Raw genomic sequence first — 16100 nt, 5'->3', positions numbered from 1 at the left:
GGCTTTCCAGGGAACCCCAATGAAGTGAGCGTACCCAGGCTCTCCATCCTGGGGGACAGGGCAGGGCGCATCATCTGCCTCCATTGCGACTTGCACCGGGGAACCCAAGATGCTGTAGCCATTGGAAGATGGGCACCATGACAGAAGCCGCTGGAGGAAGAGGAACACCAACAGACCTCAACGATTAGCGCCACAAGGTCCACCCTGAAGCTCCCCAGACACAACGGTACCAACCACCTGGAGCCTCACCTGGCTCAAGTCAAACTTGCTACATGGCACAACGGGCGGAGCCCCAACAAGATGGCGGTGCACCTTGCCCAGCACTGAGGATGCCCTGCGGGCCCTCTTCGGCCTAACGCTGGCCGAGTCACGTGACTACAGGGCCCTCGTAGTGGTGCTGGAGCGGTGTTTCGAGCAGAGGCCATTGACAGAAGCAACGAGGGAAGAACTCTGCAGCAGACAGCACCGTTTAGGGGTGCTTGGAGCTGATCTCTGCCACTGTGCTTGACATGGCTACCCCCAGCTCCCTCCCGTGGCCTAGCAAGAGCTTGCCCTCCACGCCTTTATAAAGGCGTGGACACTGGAGTGCCTTTTGCAGCATGTTCAACTGACATCATCATCATCATCACCAGCCGAGGCAGAGAAGGCAGAAGCAAATTTTAGACCCCCCAGGGCATTCCAGTATCATCCCACACGCTGTGAGCCTGGGCTTGTGTCACTGAGGCACAGGAGGAAACAGACGAGGAGGAGCCCATGAGACCGGTCCAACCAGCGCTGCACTGACCCCGCCGCGGGCCACGTAACGATCGGTGTGGCAAGGCAGACCATGTGGCTTGGGACTGCCTCACACCAGCACCGTGTCACCGTCCAGCTCAGCCATGGAGAAACTGCAAGCAGGCAGCACCAACCAAGACCTCCAGCAGAATCCCTCTGTCACTCCTCCGGATGGGCCATTTGGGTGAAGAACAAGGCTTACATGAGGATTGTGTGGTGGAAGGCATCAGATGCCGTGCGTTGGTGCAACCATCACTACCATCCGTTCCGGTGTCCTCCCCAACATGGACCAGCCATCCCCGCCTGGGTGGACAACGATGGCGGTCCAGCTGGCTATGGTCACCGGCGACTGAGCACGATGAGAGGGAAGAGGTGACTGCACATCGCAGTGGGAAATAACACGAGGTGTGGCTAGCCGACAACGATAGTCCTGCATCATTGGGCTGGACTTGCTGTCCCACTGGGGTCCTGTGTGAATGTGCTGGGAGCAACACTTTACCTTGGTGTTGAAGCCATGACTCTCTGCCAGGGCAGCTGCTGGAAGTGGACTGGGCGGGCGTAACAACAATCAACACCGGTCTCACAAGGGCCCGCACCAATGCAGCACACCTGCGCAGCTCAATGCAACACAACGCAACCACGGGCAAGTGACGGTGACGGCCCTTCAGGTGACAGCGGGCGGCAATCTCCCCACCATGGACCACCTGCAGCTACACAGCGAGCAGGAGAGTGATCCCATGCTGGCCCGGGTGAGGGGATGGCTGAGTGTGGGATGGTGGGCAGAGGTCTTCAGCCTCGATCCAGAGATCAAAGCCCTATACTCTCAGCCGGGAACGCTGGAGGTGCACAACACGTTGCTGTTCCAGCGGTGGTAGTTGCCTGACGGTGACAGACATCTGCAGCTGGTTGTTCCCTGGGGCTCCACGCCACGGTGCTAGAGTCAGTGCACGGGCCAGCCATTTCAGGGTCGCAAAGACATTGGGCAAGCTGCACGAATGCTTCTACTGGCCTGGGTACAGGCAGGACGTTCCAGAAGGGGCATGGTCACCAGACAAGGACACCAATGCAGCAATACATGGTGGGGGTCCCAGTATAGGTCTACTGCTCCTTCCAGAAGAAGGGATTATCCCCCAGGCTGGGAGGCCACTGGAAAGGGCCGGGAGAGGTGCTTGACTGCACCTCCAATGTGGTTGCCTGAGCAGTGGAAGGCAATCGTACTGTACTGGGACTGGCTGGCACTGTATCAGCCCTTGGCCACCACTAACACAGTGGGGCTGAAGGAAGGAAGTGACATTCCGGGTGCCCTGCCTCTCGCCGCACACCAAGTTCCTCCCCTGGAGGGGGCTCCAGAGCCCCACGCAGCAGCATCGACCCTCACTGGGGCTTTTGGACTTTGTTATGGACTCTGTGGTTGCCAAGGATGGCCAATCCCTTGGGTGGGGGCAGTGTGACACTCCGGGGGGGGGTCAGCATGGGCGATAGCCCTCCTCTACATTTCTAATGATCAACGCTGTTTATTATTCTTGTGTTAAAATGCTTCTGGCGATTATAGTGGAAAGTTCAAGTTCATTTATTGTTACATTTTAGCTTGGGTTATACAACCATTTGCTTGTGTAGTTGTGGGTCACCCTAAATGTAACCGGGGTGTGCAATGGTCACCTCCCCTGTCTATGTTAGACTGAGCTGTTCTCTCTCTGGGTCATGGTGTCCAGTCTGTTTTGTACTTATCACAATAAGACAGTTGTTGAGCTTAACAAGCTTCCTTGTCTGTTATTATCGACCAAATGCTCACCACAGTATCATTCACTGCTCTGGTTACCTCTTCGAAAACTTTACCAAGGCTGAACAACCTCTGTAGGCCCAGTCTCTCGCTGATCACCTGAAAATCATCATGGAGGTCTGATAGCAATTTTCTGACCACAGATACCAAGCTAACCAGTCTGCTGTTGTCTGCTCTCTCAAACAATTTTCTTCAATAGTGTGTGAAGTTGTGCAATTTTCCAAATAGATCCAATTAGATCAAGCGAACTTTAGAAGCTTCATGTCTTCTGCAGTGTTGTTGCCAACTTACTTTCAAAGCTGGTGTTGGAAACCATCTGGACCTGTGGATTTGTCGTCACCATTGCTGTTTCTTTCATCATGATTCTTTTTGCAAACTTAACATCGGTGATTCATTAACCATAATCAGACAATAGTTACCTTTCGGGAAATAATGCACCATAAATTTTCTACAAAAAGCAACAAATTATTCAACTTGTCTGCATTTTTTTCTGGTTTCAAGGAATAATCCTTGATAGAACACAGAACATTACAGCACAGCACACGTCCTTCGGCCCAGCTTGTTGTTCTGATCTTTTAACCATCACTAAGATCAATCTAACCCCTCCCACCCACATAAACCTCCATTTTTCTGTCATCCATGTGCATTTCTATGCGTTATTTAAATGCCCCAAACATATGTGCTTCTATCACCATCCCTGATAAGGCATTCCACACACCCACCACTCTCTGTGTGTAAAAAAAACGTCTGACATCTCCCATATACTTACCTCCAATCACCTTAAAATTATTGTCCCTTGTATTAGCCATCTCCTCTAATAAAGCCCAACATATTATATACCTTCTTAACTACCTGATCAACTTACATAGCAACTTGACCCAAAGATCCCTCCTTGTCTCCTGAGATCCCTCCATTCTTTCAAAGTTGTCATTGAAAACTTTTGTGTGGCTTTTGAAATCTATAACACAAGAGTGAGAAGGAATATCCCCTCGATCCTGCTGGCCCATCAGTGAGATCACAGCTCACCTTTTGCTGCACTCACTCCCCATGTCTGGATTCTCTCTACCTAAAAGTCTTGTAAGATGCATTAAAAAGGGTGTATGGTGGGAGGACAGGAGGATGAATACAGGGGCCTGGTGGAGACTTTTATCAAATGGTGTAAGCTGAATCATCTGCAGCTCAATATCAGTAAGACAAAGGAGCTGGTGATGGTGTTGCAGACTATTCTTGAAGGGGAGGGTGAGTAGCCAGAAGTTGTGGTACGTATCGGTACCAATGACATAGAAAGGAGAGGGGTGGAGGGTCCTGTGCAGTAAGTTTAGGGAGTTAGGAAGGAGGCTGAAGAGCAGGACCTCCAAGGTGGTAATCTCTGGATTACTCCCTGTTCAATGAGCTAGAGAAGGTCAGAACAGGAATTTAGCACAGATGAATGAGGAGAAGAGGCAGGGCTTCAAGTTCTTGGATTTGAACTGGAGGCGATCCAATATCTTGGGCGTGAGGTTTGCTAATACTATTGGGGAGGGTTTAAGCTAGATTTACGGGGTGAGAGGGAATCAAAGTAAAGAGTTAAAGGATGGGCAGTTGGCACACAAGTAAAGACAGCTGGTAGGGAGTTTGTGAGGAAGGATAGGTAGATGATAAAGCAAAGATGCACTCAGCCAGATGGTTTGAGATGTGTCTTTTTTAACGCAAGGAGTATCATAAACAAGGTGGGTGAACTTAGAGCGTGGATCAATATGCGGAACTATGACGTTGTGGCCATTACAGAGATATAGATGTCTTGGGGGCAGTAATGGCTGCTGAGTGTGCTGGGCATTAGATGTTTCAGAAAGGACAGGGAGGGAGGTAAAAGAGGTGAGAGTGTGACATTACTAATGAGTATCACGGCTGCAGAAAAGGAGGAAGTAATGGAGGGATGGTCTACTGAGTCAATGTGGATGTAAGTCATAAACAGGAAGGGGGCAAAAAAACTGGGTGTTTTTATAGACCCCCCCCCCCCAATATTAACAGGAACATCGAGGAGCAGATACGGAGGCAGATTCTGGAACGGTGCAGTAATATTAGGGTTGTTGTGATGGGTGATTTTAACTTTCCTAAAATTGACTGGCATCTCCTTAGAACAAGGGGTTTGGATGAAGTGGAGTTTGTTAGGTTCAGGGTGGTTTCCTGATGCAATATGTAGATAAGCCAATTAAAGGAGAGGCTGTACTTGATCTGGTATTGGGAAATGAACCTGGTCAGGTGTCAGATCTCTCAGTGGGAGAGCATTTTGGAGGTAGTGATCACAACTCTGTCTCCTTTACCAAGATTCTGGAGAGGGATAGGAGCAGACAATTTGAGAAAATATTTAATTGGGGTAATGGGAAATATGATGCTATTAGGCAGGAACTTGGCAGCAGATGTTCTCGGGGAAATGCATGGCAGAAATGTGGTAAATATTCAGGGACATTTGCATGGCACTCTGCATAGGTATGCTCCATTGAGGAAGCGAAAGGATGGTAGAGTAAAAGAACTATGGTATACAAAGGATGTAAATGATCTAGTTAAGAAAAAAAAGAAAAGCTTATGAAAGTTTCAAGAAACTAGGTGCTGTTAAAGCTCTAGAAAAGTACAAGGTTGCCAGGAAATTTACAAATGAAATCAAGAGAGCTAGAGTAGGCCATGAGAAGGCCTCGGTGAGCAGGATTAGGGAAAACCCCAAGGCATTCTTGAAGTATGTGAAGAGCAACAGGATGAGCCGAGTGAGAATAGGACCAATCAGGTGCGATAGTGGAAACGTGTGCGTGGAGTCGGAGGCGGTAGCGGAGATACTTAATGAATACTTTGCTTCAGCATTCAGTACAGAAAAATACCTTGGCAATTGTAGGGATAATTTACAGCAGACTGAAACACTTGAGCATTTAGACATTAAGAACGAGGATGTGCTGGAGAATTTGAAAAGTATTAAGTTAGATAAGTTGCTGGGTCTAGCCAAGATATACCCCAAGCTACTGTGGGAAGAGATTGCTGAACCTCTGGTGATGACCTTTGCATCATCGGTAGGGATGGGAGAAATACCAGAGGATTGGAAGGTTGCAACTGTTGTTCCCTTGTTCAAGAAAGGGAGTACAGATAACCCAGGAAATTTGACCAGTGAGCCTTACTTCAGTAGTGGGCAAGTTGTTGGAGAAGATCCTGAGAGGCAGGATTTATGAGCCTCTCATAATCTGATTAGGGATAGTCAGCATGGCTTTGTCAAGGGTAGGTTGAATTCTTTGAGGATGTAACAGAACACATTGATGAAGGTAAAATAATGGATGTAGTGTATATGGATTTCAGTAAGGCATTTGATAGGGTTCCCCATGCAAGACTCATTCAGAAGGTAAGGAGGCATGGGATCCAAGGAGACCGTGCTTTGTGGATCCAGAATTGGCTTGCCCACAGAAGGCAAAGGGTGGTTGTAGATGGTTTGATTCTGCATGGAGGTCAGTGACCAGTGGTGTTCTGCTGGGGTCTGTTCTGGGACCCCTCCTCTTTGTGATTCTTTTATAAATGATCTGGATGAGGAAGTAGAAGGGTGGGTTCATAAGTTTGCTGATGACAATAAAGTTGGGGATATGGTGGATAGTCTGCAGGGTTGTCAGAGGTTACAGCAGGATATTGATGGGATGCAGAACTGATCTGAGAAGTGGCAGATGGAGTTCAACCCAGATAAGTGTGAAATGATTCATTTCAGTAGGTCAAATTTGAAGACAATGTAATAATAGTAAGACTCTTGGCAGTGTGGAAGATCAGAGAGATCTTGGGGTCTGTGTCCATAGACACTCAAAGCAGATTGACAATGTTGTTAAGAAGGCGTATGGTGTGTTGGTCTTTATCAACCGTGGGACTGAGTTCAAGAGCTGTGAGGTAATATTACAGCTATATAAAACCTTGGTTAGACAGAGTACCGTGTTCAGTTCTGGTCACCTCACTACAGGAAGGATGTGGATACCATAGAGAGTGCAGAGGAGATTTAAAAGGATGTTGCTTGGATTGGAGAGCATACCTTATGAGAATAGGATGAGTGAACTTGGCTCCATGGAGCCACGGAGGATGAGAGGTGACCGGATAGAGGTGCATAGACTGGAAGCATTGATCGTGTGGATAGCCAGAAGCTTTTTCCTAGGGCTGAAATGGCTAACACAGGGGGACATAGTTTTAAAGTGCTTGGAAGGAGGTACAGGGGGATGTCAGAAGTAAGTTTTTCCACACAGAGAGTGGCGGGTGCGTGGAATGCACTGCCAGCAACGGCAGTAGTGACAGATACAATAGGGTCCTATAAGACACTCTTAGATAGGTACATGGAGCTTAGAAAAATAGGGAAATTCTAGGCAGTTTTTAGAGTCAGTTACATGGTCGGTACAACATTGTGGTTTGAAGGGCCTATAATAAGCTGTAGATTTCTATGTTCTAGGTAAGTTTTTAGGAAGGCTAAGCCTACACTGCATCCTGTTACTATTGATGGTAGGACGTGGATGTGGTGAGGACCTACAAGTATCTGGGGGCTGCACTGGATGACAGACTTGAGTGGAACACCAACACAGAGGCCCAGTGTTGCTTCTACTTCCTGAAGAGACTGAGGTCCTTTGAAGTAGGCAGGCCTCTCCTTCACGTTCTACCAGTCTGTCACCAGTACAATCTTCTATGTGGTGATGTGCTGGGGCAATGGCATCAACACGGGTGATGCCAATTAACTCAATAAACTGATTAGAAAGGCTGGCTCTGTTATAGGTAACTGGACACAATGGAGGCTGTGGTGTAACAAAGAACCCGAAGGAAAATCCCGGCAATTCTGGACAATATTTCTCACCCTCTGCCTGCCACCTTGGCTGAACAGAGGAGTACAGTTAATGTTACGATTTCATAACGTACCAGCAGCAAGAGATGACAAATTGAGTCAGGTTTTAATATTAAAACCACTATATTTATTTACATTTAGTCAAAAATATAGAAAATTAAATAAACTACTTTCTTAAACAGAAGTTAACAGTGTTATGCGTCTATAGCTCCCTTACAGTCAAACTTAGAACCCGTTCTTAAAGTGGCAGTTCAGAGAGTCCCAGTAATTCACGAAAGAGGTGAGAGGAGAGACTTATGGATTCACAATGCAGCGACGAGGCGATCATGATGAATTCCAAAGATTCCACGGCTAGTGAATGAAGAAATGGTTACTGAAGATCCCAGCCGAGGAATACTGTTCCGAAGTCCACGAAGAGCGATTTCCCAAAGTGTCACGAAATCCACACCCATGGATCATACAAAGGACAGACATGTCTCCACAACGCACAGTGTGCCGCTGATTAACCCAATCCTTTGGGTTTGGGCAAGCATTAGACTTTACCCTTCTCAATTGTGAGCTGTTCCTGGATAGCTCGAAGCCTGCAATCTTCACTCTCTCTCTCTTTCCTTCGACTCCTTCTCAGCACTATGCCCATGTTTCTTTTATACCGTCGGCATACATCATAAGGTAATGCTCACAGAAATGAAACTCTGGACTCCCAGTAAAACAAAACTGGGGACACATGACGCCCACAGTAAACGAAACTATGGACTCCCAGGAAAACGAAACTGTAGACACGTAAGATTAGCAATAGACTAAGACAACTCCACTGCTGCAAAGAGTGCTATGTGAGTCCATTCCTACCCTCTCCATTAGGCTCTTTAATCAGTCAACCTATAGTTGGGGAGGGGATGATTCCCACCCCCCCTTAGACTGTTTGAAGAAACTTTTGTTTCATTCTTTCTACTTCTCTTCTAATATTTATATCTGTGTACTTGTAATGCTACTGACACTGTAATTTCATTTGGGAAATGGCATTCCACCCACGTCATACGATACAGTAAATTATCTATTATAGTATCGAACTTCTTGCGTTTCTTTTACCTGAAATGACAGGATTTCACCCAGATTTTGTCTTGATGCTTCCCTCTGGTTTATACTGCCTGACTGGTTTGTTTTATCGCTCTGGAGCTCTTCCCCATGGGAATGTACTCTGGTTCCATTCCACAGTAAGTAGCTTGTCGAACATCTCTCACTGTGTTTTGCCCACCAGCAGATTGTCCCAGATTCCTGTTGATCGTCCCTGTCATCACTGCATACTCCTCTGAGACCGAGAATCTCCACGAGGTCTTTTACGTCCCTTCCAGTGGAGCATTACACTGCACCTGAGAACATTAGAAAGTCATAAACACAAGAGCTTCTTCAGATGCTGGAAAAACAGAGCAACTTACGCAAAATGCTTGAGGAACTCAGCAGGCCAGGCAGATTCTGTGGAGGGAATAGACGGTCAATGTTTCGGAACAAAACCCTTCATCAGGATTAAAAGTGGGGGGGCGGGGGAAGAAGCCAGAATAAGAAGGTGGAGAGAGGGGAAGAGTGCAAGATGGCAGGTGATAGGTGAGACCAGGTGGGGTTAAGTTAGGTGGGTGAGAGAGGAGGAATGAAACAAGAAGCAGGAAGGTGATTGGTGGAAGAAAAGAATCTAATACGAGAGGACAGTGGACCATGGAGGAAAAGAAATGAGGAAGGGAACCAGAGAAAATGCTGGGCAAGTAAGGAGAGGGGGAGAGAGGGGTACCAGAATGGGGAATGGAGAAAGAGATGGCAAGGGGGGAGTAATTTCCAGAAGTTAGAGAAATCAATTATCATACCATCAGGTTGGAGGCTAGTTGGAGTAAGAGTTGAACATGGGAGTTGGGACGTTATGTTGCAAATAGTTTTGGTCACTCTGTTACAGAAAAGACTTGGTAAAACTAGAAAGATTGCAGAAAAAAAATACAAGGATGTTGCCAGGACTAGAGGGCCTGAGTTCTAGGAAGAGGTTGGACAGGCTAGGTTTTTATTCCTGGGAATTTAGGAGAATGAAAGGTGACCTTGTAGAGATGTTTAAAATGGTCAGAGACATAGATAAGGTGGATGGTAACAGTTTTTCCCCAGGGAAGGGGAGTCCAAAACAAGGGAGACAGGTTTAAGGGGAAGATTTGAAAGGGATCTGAGGGGAAACTTTAACATACAGAGGGTGGTGAGTAAATGGAATGAGCTGCCAGAGGTTGAGATGTTAATAGTATCAATTTTAGGTGGTGGGCAGGAGATGCATCTCTCCCAAGAGAGATGTAAGCCACTCCTTCCCTGGCTATTCTGCAGGTCACCCTTGGGCAAGGGGTAGCACCTGCTTAGCCCCTCGATCAGGGTCATGTGAGGCCATGGGAGCAGGTGGTGCATGGTCCTATGAGTAGCTGGTGCACATCACAATTCCTGGTTATGCAATCACTGACGCCAGGCGGACGATCTCTGAAGAGTATTAATAATGGCTGGGATCACCCGTCTTGTAAAGACACTGCTCAGAAGAAGGCAATGGCAGAAAAATTTGCCAAGAAATATCACGGTCAAAGACCATGATCACCCACGTCATACGACACAGCAGATGATGATGATGATGATGAGTATCATTAAAGAAACACTTGGACAGGTACATGAAGGGACAAGGTTTAGAGGGATATGGGCTGAATGTGGTAAATTGGGATGAACTGTGTGGGCACAGACTAGTTGGGCCAAAGGGCTTGTATCCATGCTGTATTGCTCCGTGACTATTATCAAGCTGCCATTTCATCCTCTGCTGGTTCCGTGCCTTCATCCACCAATTCTTCACCTTCCTCATGTCCAGGAAGGATTGGAAGAAGCCCCTCTCCAGACCGCAGATCCTGCTGACTCCAACTCTGGTTCCAATGGCCCTGGATACCTCCAGATCACTATTCCTGTCGCCTCCCACTCAGACCTCAATTTGATCACCTGCCTCCACAACACGGATCTCACATCTTCATCCATGGATCCAACAGCCCTGGGTGCTTCCAGACTGGTGTCACAAATGTCACCAATCCCAGTTCCAATGACCCTGACGTCCTCAGACTACAAATTGTACAGTCTCTAGCTCTGGCTCCAGCCCAAACCTCAGCTGACAGTACCTCCAGTCGAAGACCTTCATCGTTGCTTCTGGGCCACTGGGCTCCCATTATCACAGCCTCCAGCCCCAGATCTCTCAGGCTCCACTGTCACCGCTTGGGTCCTCGGAGCCTCCATCCTCCTCCCACCCCACCTCATCTGAACATCCTAATTCCCCCCCCCCACCTCTAATGCCTCAAACTCTCCTCACTCCTTCAATCGCAGCTCTCACGTCTATTCTCTTCACCATTCCTCTCTGAGGTGGAAAGTGCTGTCCCATTTGCCCACACTTCAGTGATTTTGTGCTGTTGATCTCTTGTCCCATCGTCTCTGTCTCCTAGTCCAACTTCTTTGGCAAGGATTCCCCACCCTGCACCGATAACTCATTCTCCTGTCTTCAACCCTACTCACTCTTCTTGGGCACCCACTCTGATTCTCTGCTTGCCCTGGATTTTTTCATCTTGAATTGCCGTCAAGACGGTTGATGTTTCATCTTCAGCACTCCTCTCTCCCCCACAAACCTCTGAACACATTTCCATCCACACTTTCTGCACCAAACCTAACTTCACCATCATACCCACAGACAATGGAGGTGCTGTTGTCGTGTGGCAGACTGACCGCCCTATGTCAGACAGTAACTCCTAGACACTTCTTCTTACCTACCCTTTGAAGAGTCCCCCACTCTAGACTCTCAGAAAGCCGTCTCCGACACCATCGCTGATCTCATCAACTCTGGAGAATTCCTTTCCACTAATACCAAACTCATAGTTCCTCTATCCCATACTGCTTGCTTCTACCTCCTACTGAAGATCCACAACCCTGACTGTCTGGGTATGCCTATTGCCTCTACCTGCTCCTATCCTCATATCTGAACACCATTCCCTCCCCTTTGGTTCAGTCCCTTCCCACCTACATCTACTTCTCCTGGTCTCGATCTCCTCACCAACTCAATTCACTGGCCCTGACTGCCCCATATTCATCGTGGATGACCAGTTTCAATACACGTCTATCCCCCCATCTAGAAGGGCTTAAAGCTCTTTGCTTGTTTCTCAATGAAACAACCAGTCAGTTCCCCTCCACCACCACTCTCCTCCACCTGGTAGAACTGATCCTCACGCTCAAAAGTTTCTTCTTTCGCTCCTCCCATTTTTTTCAGACTCGAGAGATCGCCATGGACCCCAGACATGCCTGCCTCTTCGTTGGTATCTACAGCAATGCATATTCCAAGCCTTCACTTGAAATGACAGCTAACGTTGTTTTCACCTTCCTCCCCACCAAATCAACCTGCAAATTAATCTTTATGGAATCCTGCATGAGGACTCTCAAATTTCTTTGCACCTTGGTTTTTGAATTTTCACACCATTTAGAAAATAGTCTTTGCTTTTATTCCATCTACCAAAGTGTGTGACCATTCACTTCCCAACACTGTATTCCATCAGCCACCTCTTTACCCAGTCTCCAAATCTGTCTCCATTCTTCTGCAGCCTCTCTGATTCCTCAGCACTACCTGCCCCTCCATCTAGCTCTGTATTGTCCACAAACCTGGCCACAAAGCCATCAATTTCATCATCCAAATTGTTGACATACAGCGTAAAAAGCAATCCCCACACAGATTCCTGTGGAACACCACTGGTCATTGGCAACCATTTTAAAAAGGATCCCTTTTTCCCCACTCCTAGCCTCCTGCCAATCAGCCAATTCTGTATTCATGCAGAGGAGAATGGACAGACTGGTTTAACTGACAAGGGGACAGTAATTCCAGTAACCTCACATTACAACAGTGGTATGGAGAAGAGCACCTCTGAATGCTCAACACATTGAACTTCGAAGTGGCTGGGCTACAGCAGCAGAAGACCATGAACAAACACTCAATGGCTACTTTATTAAGTACAGGAGGTACACAATAAAGTGGTCACTGAGCATATATGGTGAAATTTGTTGTTTTGTAGCAGCAGTATAGGGCAAGATATTAAAAAAAATTGTAAGTTTCAATAATAAATATAAATAAATAAATAGTGCAAAAAGAACATGGGTTCATTGTCCAGTCAGAAATCTGGTGGTGGAGGGGATGAAGCTGTTCCTGAAAAGTTGAATGTTTGTCATTTTCAAGAACAGTTACAGTTCTTTCAAAAACCACAGACTATTACATGTATTATTATTGGAAAGTACCATGTAACAGAGACAGACCAACTCACTGTGTTTATTTGTTCAATTGCTGGGCTGTTGACCAGTACCTTTGCTTTCTCTCCAGCCACAGGCGAGATCCCGAAGGATTGTCAAGTGGCTAATGTTGTACTTCTATTTAAGGAGGGAGCAAAGGAAAATCCTGGGAACTATGGACCGGTGAGTCTCACCTCAGTTGTAGGGAATTGCTGGAGAAAATTCTTAGGGATAGGATATATGAGCATGGCCTAAGTAGGGAGAGCCAGCATAGCTGTGTGTGTGGCAAGTTGTGCTTTACCAACTTGATTGAGTTTTTTGACACAGTAACAAGAGAGATTGATGAGGGTAGGGCAGTGGATGTTGTCTACATGGATTTTAGTAAGGCGTTTGACAAAATCCTTCATGGGAGGCTAATCCAGAAGTTTAAGATGCATGGGATCTGCAACAAATTGGCCATTTGGATTCAGAACTCACTTGCAAATAGAAGACAGAGAGTAGTGGTTGAAGGGACTTTTTTGAGCTGGAGGTCTGTACTTAGTGGAAATCCACAGGGATCTGTAGCTGTTTGTGATGTATATTAAGAACCTGGATAAAAATGTAAGTTAGTAAATTTGCGGATGATGTCAAGATTGGTGGAGTGTGGATTGTGTAGAATTCTGCCAAAGAATACATCACAATATAGATCAGTTACAGATATAGGCTGAGAGATGGAGCTTAACCCAGATAAGTGTGAGAATGCAAGGGGACAGTACACTGTTAAGGGCAAGATCTTTAAGTGTTGCTGAGCAGGGTGATCTGTTAATCCAAGTTCATAGCTCCTTGAAAGTGGCTACACAGGTCAACAAGGTGGTTAAGAAGGCTTATGTAATGCTTGCCTTTATTAGTCGAGGTGTTGAGTTCAAAGGTCAGGAGGTTATGTTGCAATTTTATAAAACTCTGGTTAGACCTCACCTGGAGTATTGCATACAATTCTGGTCTCCCCGCTATAGGAAGGATGTTGAGGGTTCGGAGAGGGTGCAGGAGAGTTTTACCAGGATGCTGCCTGGTTTAGAAGGCATGTGCTATCACAAGAGGCTGCACAAACTTGGGTTGTTTTCTCTGGAGTGTCGGAGGCTGAGGGGAGATCTGATAGAGGCTTATGAGATTATGAGAGGCATAGATAGAGTGGACAGTAACTATCTGTTTCCCAGGGTTGAAATGTCTAATACCAGAGGGAGTGCATTGAAGATGAAGAGGGGGTTCAAGAAGGATGTGAGGGATAGGTTTTTTCACTCAGAGTCATAGATGCCTGGAATGTGCTGCTTGTTGTGTTGGTAGAGGCAAATACATTGGAGGCCTTTAAAAGATGTTTAGATTGGAACATGGTTGTAAGGAAGATGGAGGGATATGGATATGGTGTAGGTAGGAGGTTTGGTTGTTTTTTGCTGGTTTGGCACAACATTGTGGGTTGAATTGCCTGCTGCTATGCTGTACTGTTCTATTTTGTGTGTGTTGCTCGGATTTCCAGCATCTGCAGATTTTCTCTTGTTTGTACTGTAGATTGATGGTCCCTGGGTATTGTCAGCAAAAACAAGCCCGCAGCAGTCCACAGACAAACACAATCCAGTTCTCTGACTCTGAGGACTGGTTACTACATGACACCTCAGGGCCCAGCTCCAGTCACCAACTAATGGGCCGAACACTCACCCATCAGCTGAACCGCCTGCCTTCGAGGACCGGACCGGCCCTGCGCCGCGCCTCTAGCGCCCTCACAGTCTGGAGGCCGTGTCCGCGCCCACTCCGTGCCGAATCTGCGGCCGAGGGGCTCAGGTTTGCTTTGCGCGGGGTCGAAAGTGCAGAGGTGGGTATCGAAACGGGGTTCGATTTACCTGAGGCCAGGCTCCATGGCGGCGGTGGTGGTAGCGAGCGGCGGCACCAGGACCGGGACCCTCAACAAGGAGGAGAAATACGACCGGCAGCTGCGGTGAGCGGAGTTTAGGACAGGGTGTGGGGCTCGGGGGCCCGACCCCACGGTGTCCTAGAAATCAACCCCTGTACCCTGTTACCTTCTCTGTGATCTGTTGCGGAGCCTCTTGCCCTCTTTGTAATCCTGTTGTCCTGTCTGTTACCGCGTGTTGACCTCCGTACCTGTTCTGGACCCCTCTGTTAACACTATTCAAAGTTCCGAATCAGAATCTGGTTTAATATCACTGACATTTTTCTGAGACATGTCTGTGGTGTTAAATTTGCTGTTTGCAGCATATATATTTTTAACTGAAAATTACAGTAAGGTATACAGTAAGTAGTGCAAAAAGAGAGCAAAAATAATTAGGTTCATTGGGTTTCTGAATGGACAATGAACATGGGTTGGTGTGTCTTTAGGCTCCTGAACCACTTCCTTGATGGTAGCATTAGAAAAGGGTATGTCCTGGGTGATGGGAATTCTTAATGATGGCACGTTACGTCGATATTCCACAGATTCCACGACAGCAATACAAAATAACAATAGCAGTAGGTTTTATACTTCAGTGGATCACTAATTTATTCACATTCCACAAGCAGACATCTGCAGGTGGTGATGTTGATGCACTGAGGCTCATTCATCCCAGCTGCAAACCAGGGAAACCTGGTCCTTCCCTTTAGGAATGTCAGGGCCCTGTAAAGGAGAAGATTGTAAACCAATGAGAAAATGCAGTCAACATCAAGACAAAAGGTGCCAATGGGATCAGAGAAGGCAATAGGTTCAACAACAGGGGGAAGTGGGGTCAACAGTTCGGGGTAATAGATGAGCCAAGGAGCAGCAACCTACTGATTCTTTCTTCTACAGCTCCTTACCTTTCCCACCCGCCTGGCTTCACCTATCACCGTCTAGCTTGTCCTCTTTTTCTTCCCTCCACCTTTTTCTTCTTGAATCTTCCCCCTTCCTTTCCAGTGCTAATGAAGGGTTTTGACCTGAAACATCAACTGTTTATTCTTTTCCATAGATGCTGCCTGACCTCCTGAGTTCCCCTAGCATTTTGTGTGTGTTGCTACAGATTCATTTTTAAGGACTCTACAACTCATGTTCTCAGAATCAGGTTTATTATCACAGGCATGAGTTGGAAAATTTGTTAATTTAGCAGCAGCAGTTCAATGCAACACATAAATAAAGAAGAAAAAGTAAATAAGTAAATCAATTACAGTATGTGTATATTGAATAGATTAAAAATAGTGCAAATAACAGAAATAATATATTAAAAAAGTGAGGTAGTGTTCAAGGGTTCAAAGTCCATTTAGGAATCAGATGGCAGAGAGGAAGAAGCTGTTCCTGAATCACTGAGTGTGTGCCTTCAGGCTTCTGTATCTCCTACCTGATGGTAACAGTGAGAAAAGGGCATGCCCTGGGTGCTGGAGCTCCTTAATAATGGATGCTGCCTTTCTGAGACACCACTCCTTGAAGATGTC

General features: G+C 46.8%; 1 protein-coding gene across 2 annotated transcripts in view; it reads left to right on the top strand.

The window, feature by feature from the left end:
• Window positions 1–14496: 14496 nt before the first annotated feature.
• The window catches only part of nae1 (nedd8 activating enzyme E1 subunit 1), a 75768-nt gene continuing 74164 nt past the window's right edge, over window positions 14497–16100 (top strand). Inside the window, exon 1 of one of the 2 annotated variants that reach the window (XM_072279979.1) lies at window positions 14497–14640. In XM_072279979.1, coding sequence (XP_072136080.1) covers window positions 14561–14640 — 80 coding nt within the window. In that variant the 5' untranslated portion in view covers window positions 14497–14560. The remainder of the gene's footprint in view (window positions 14641–16100) is intronic. The other variant, XM_072279978.1, reaches the window with a different exon arrangement.

This window comes from Mobula birostris, chromosome 15, assembly GCF_030028105.1.
Source record: "Mobula birostris isolate sMobBir1 chromosome 15, sMobBir1.hap1, whole genome shotgun sequence".
NCBI lineage: Eukaryota > Metazoa > Chordata > Chondrichthyes > Myliobatiformes > Myliobatidae > Mobula > Mobula birostris.
The sequence above is the reverse complement of the archived record's forward strand: the minus strand, read 5'-3'. Positions and strand labels throughout refer to the sequence as shown.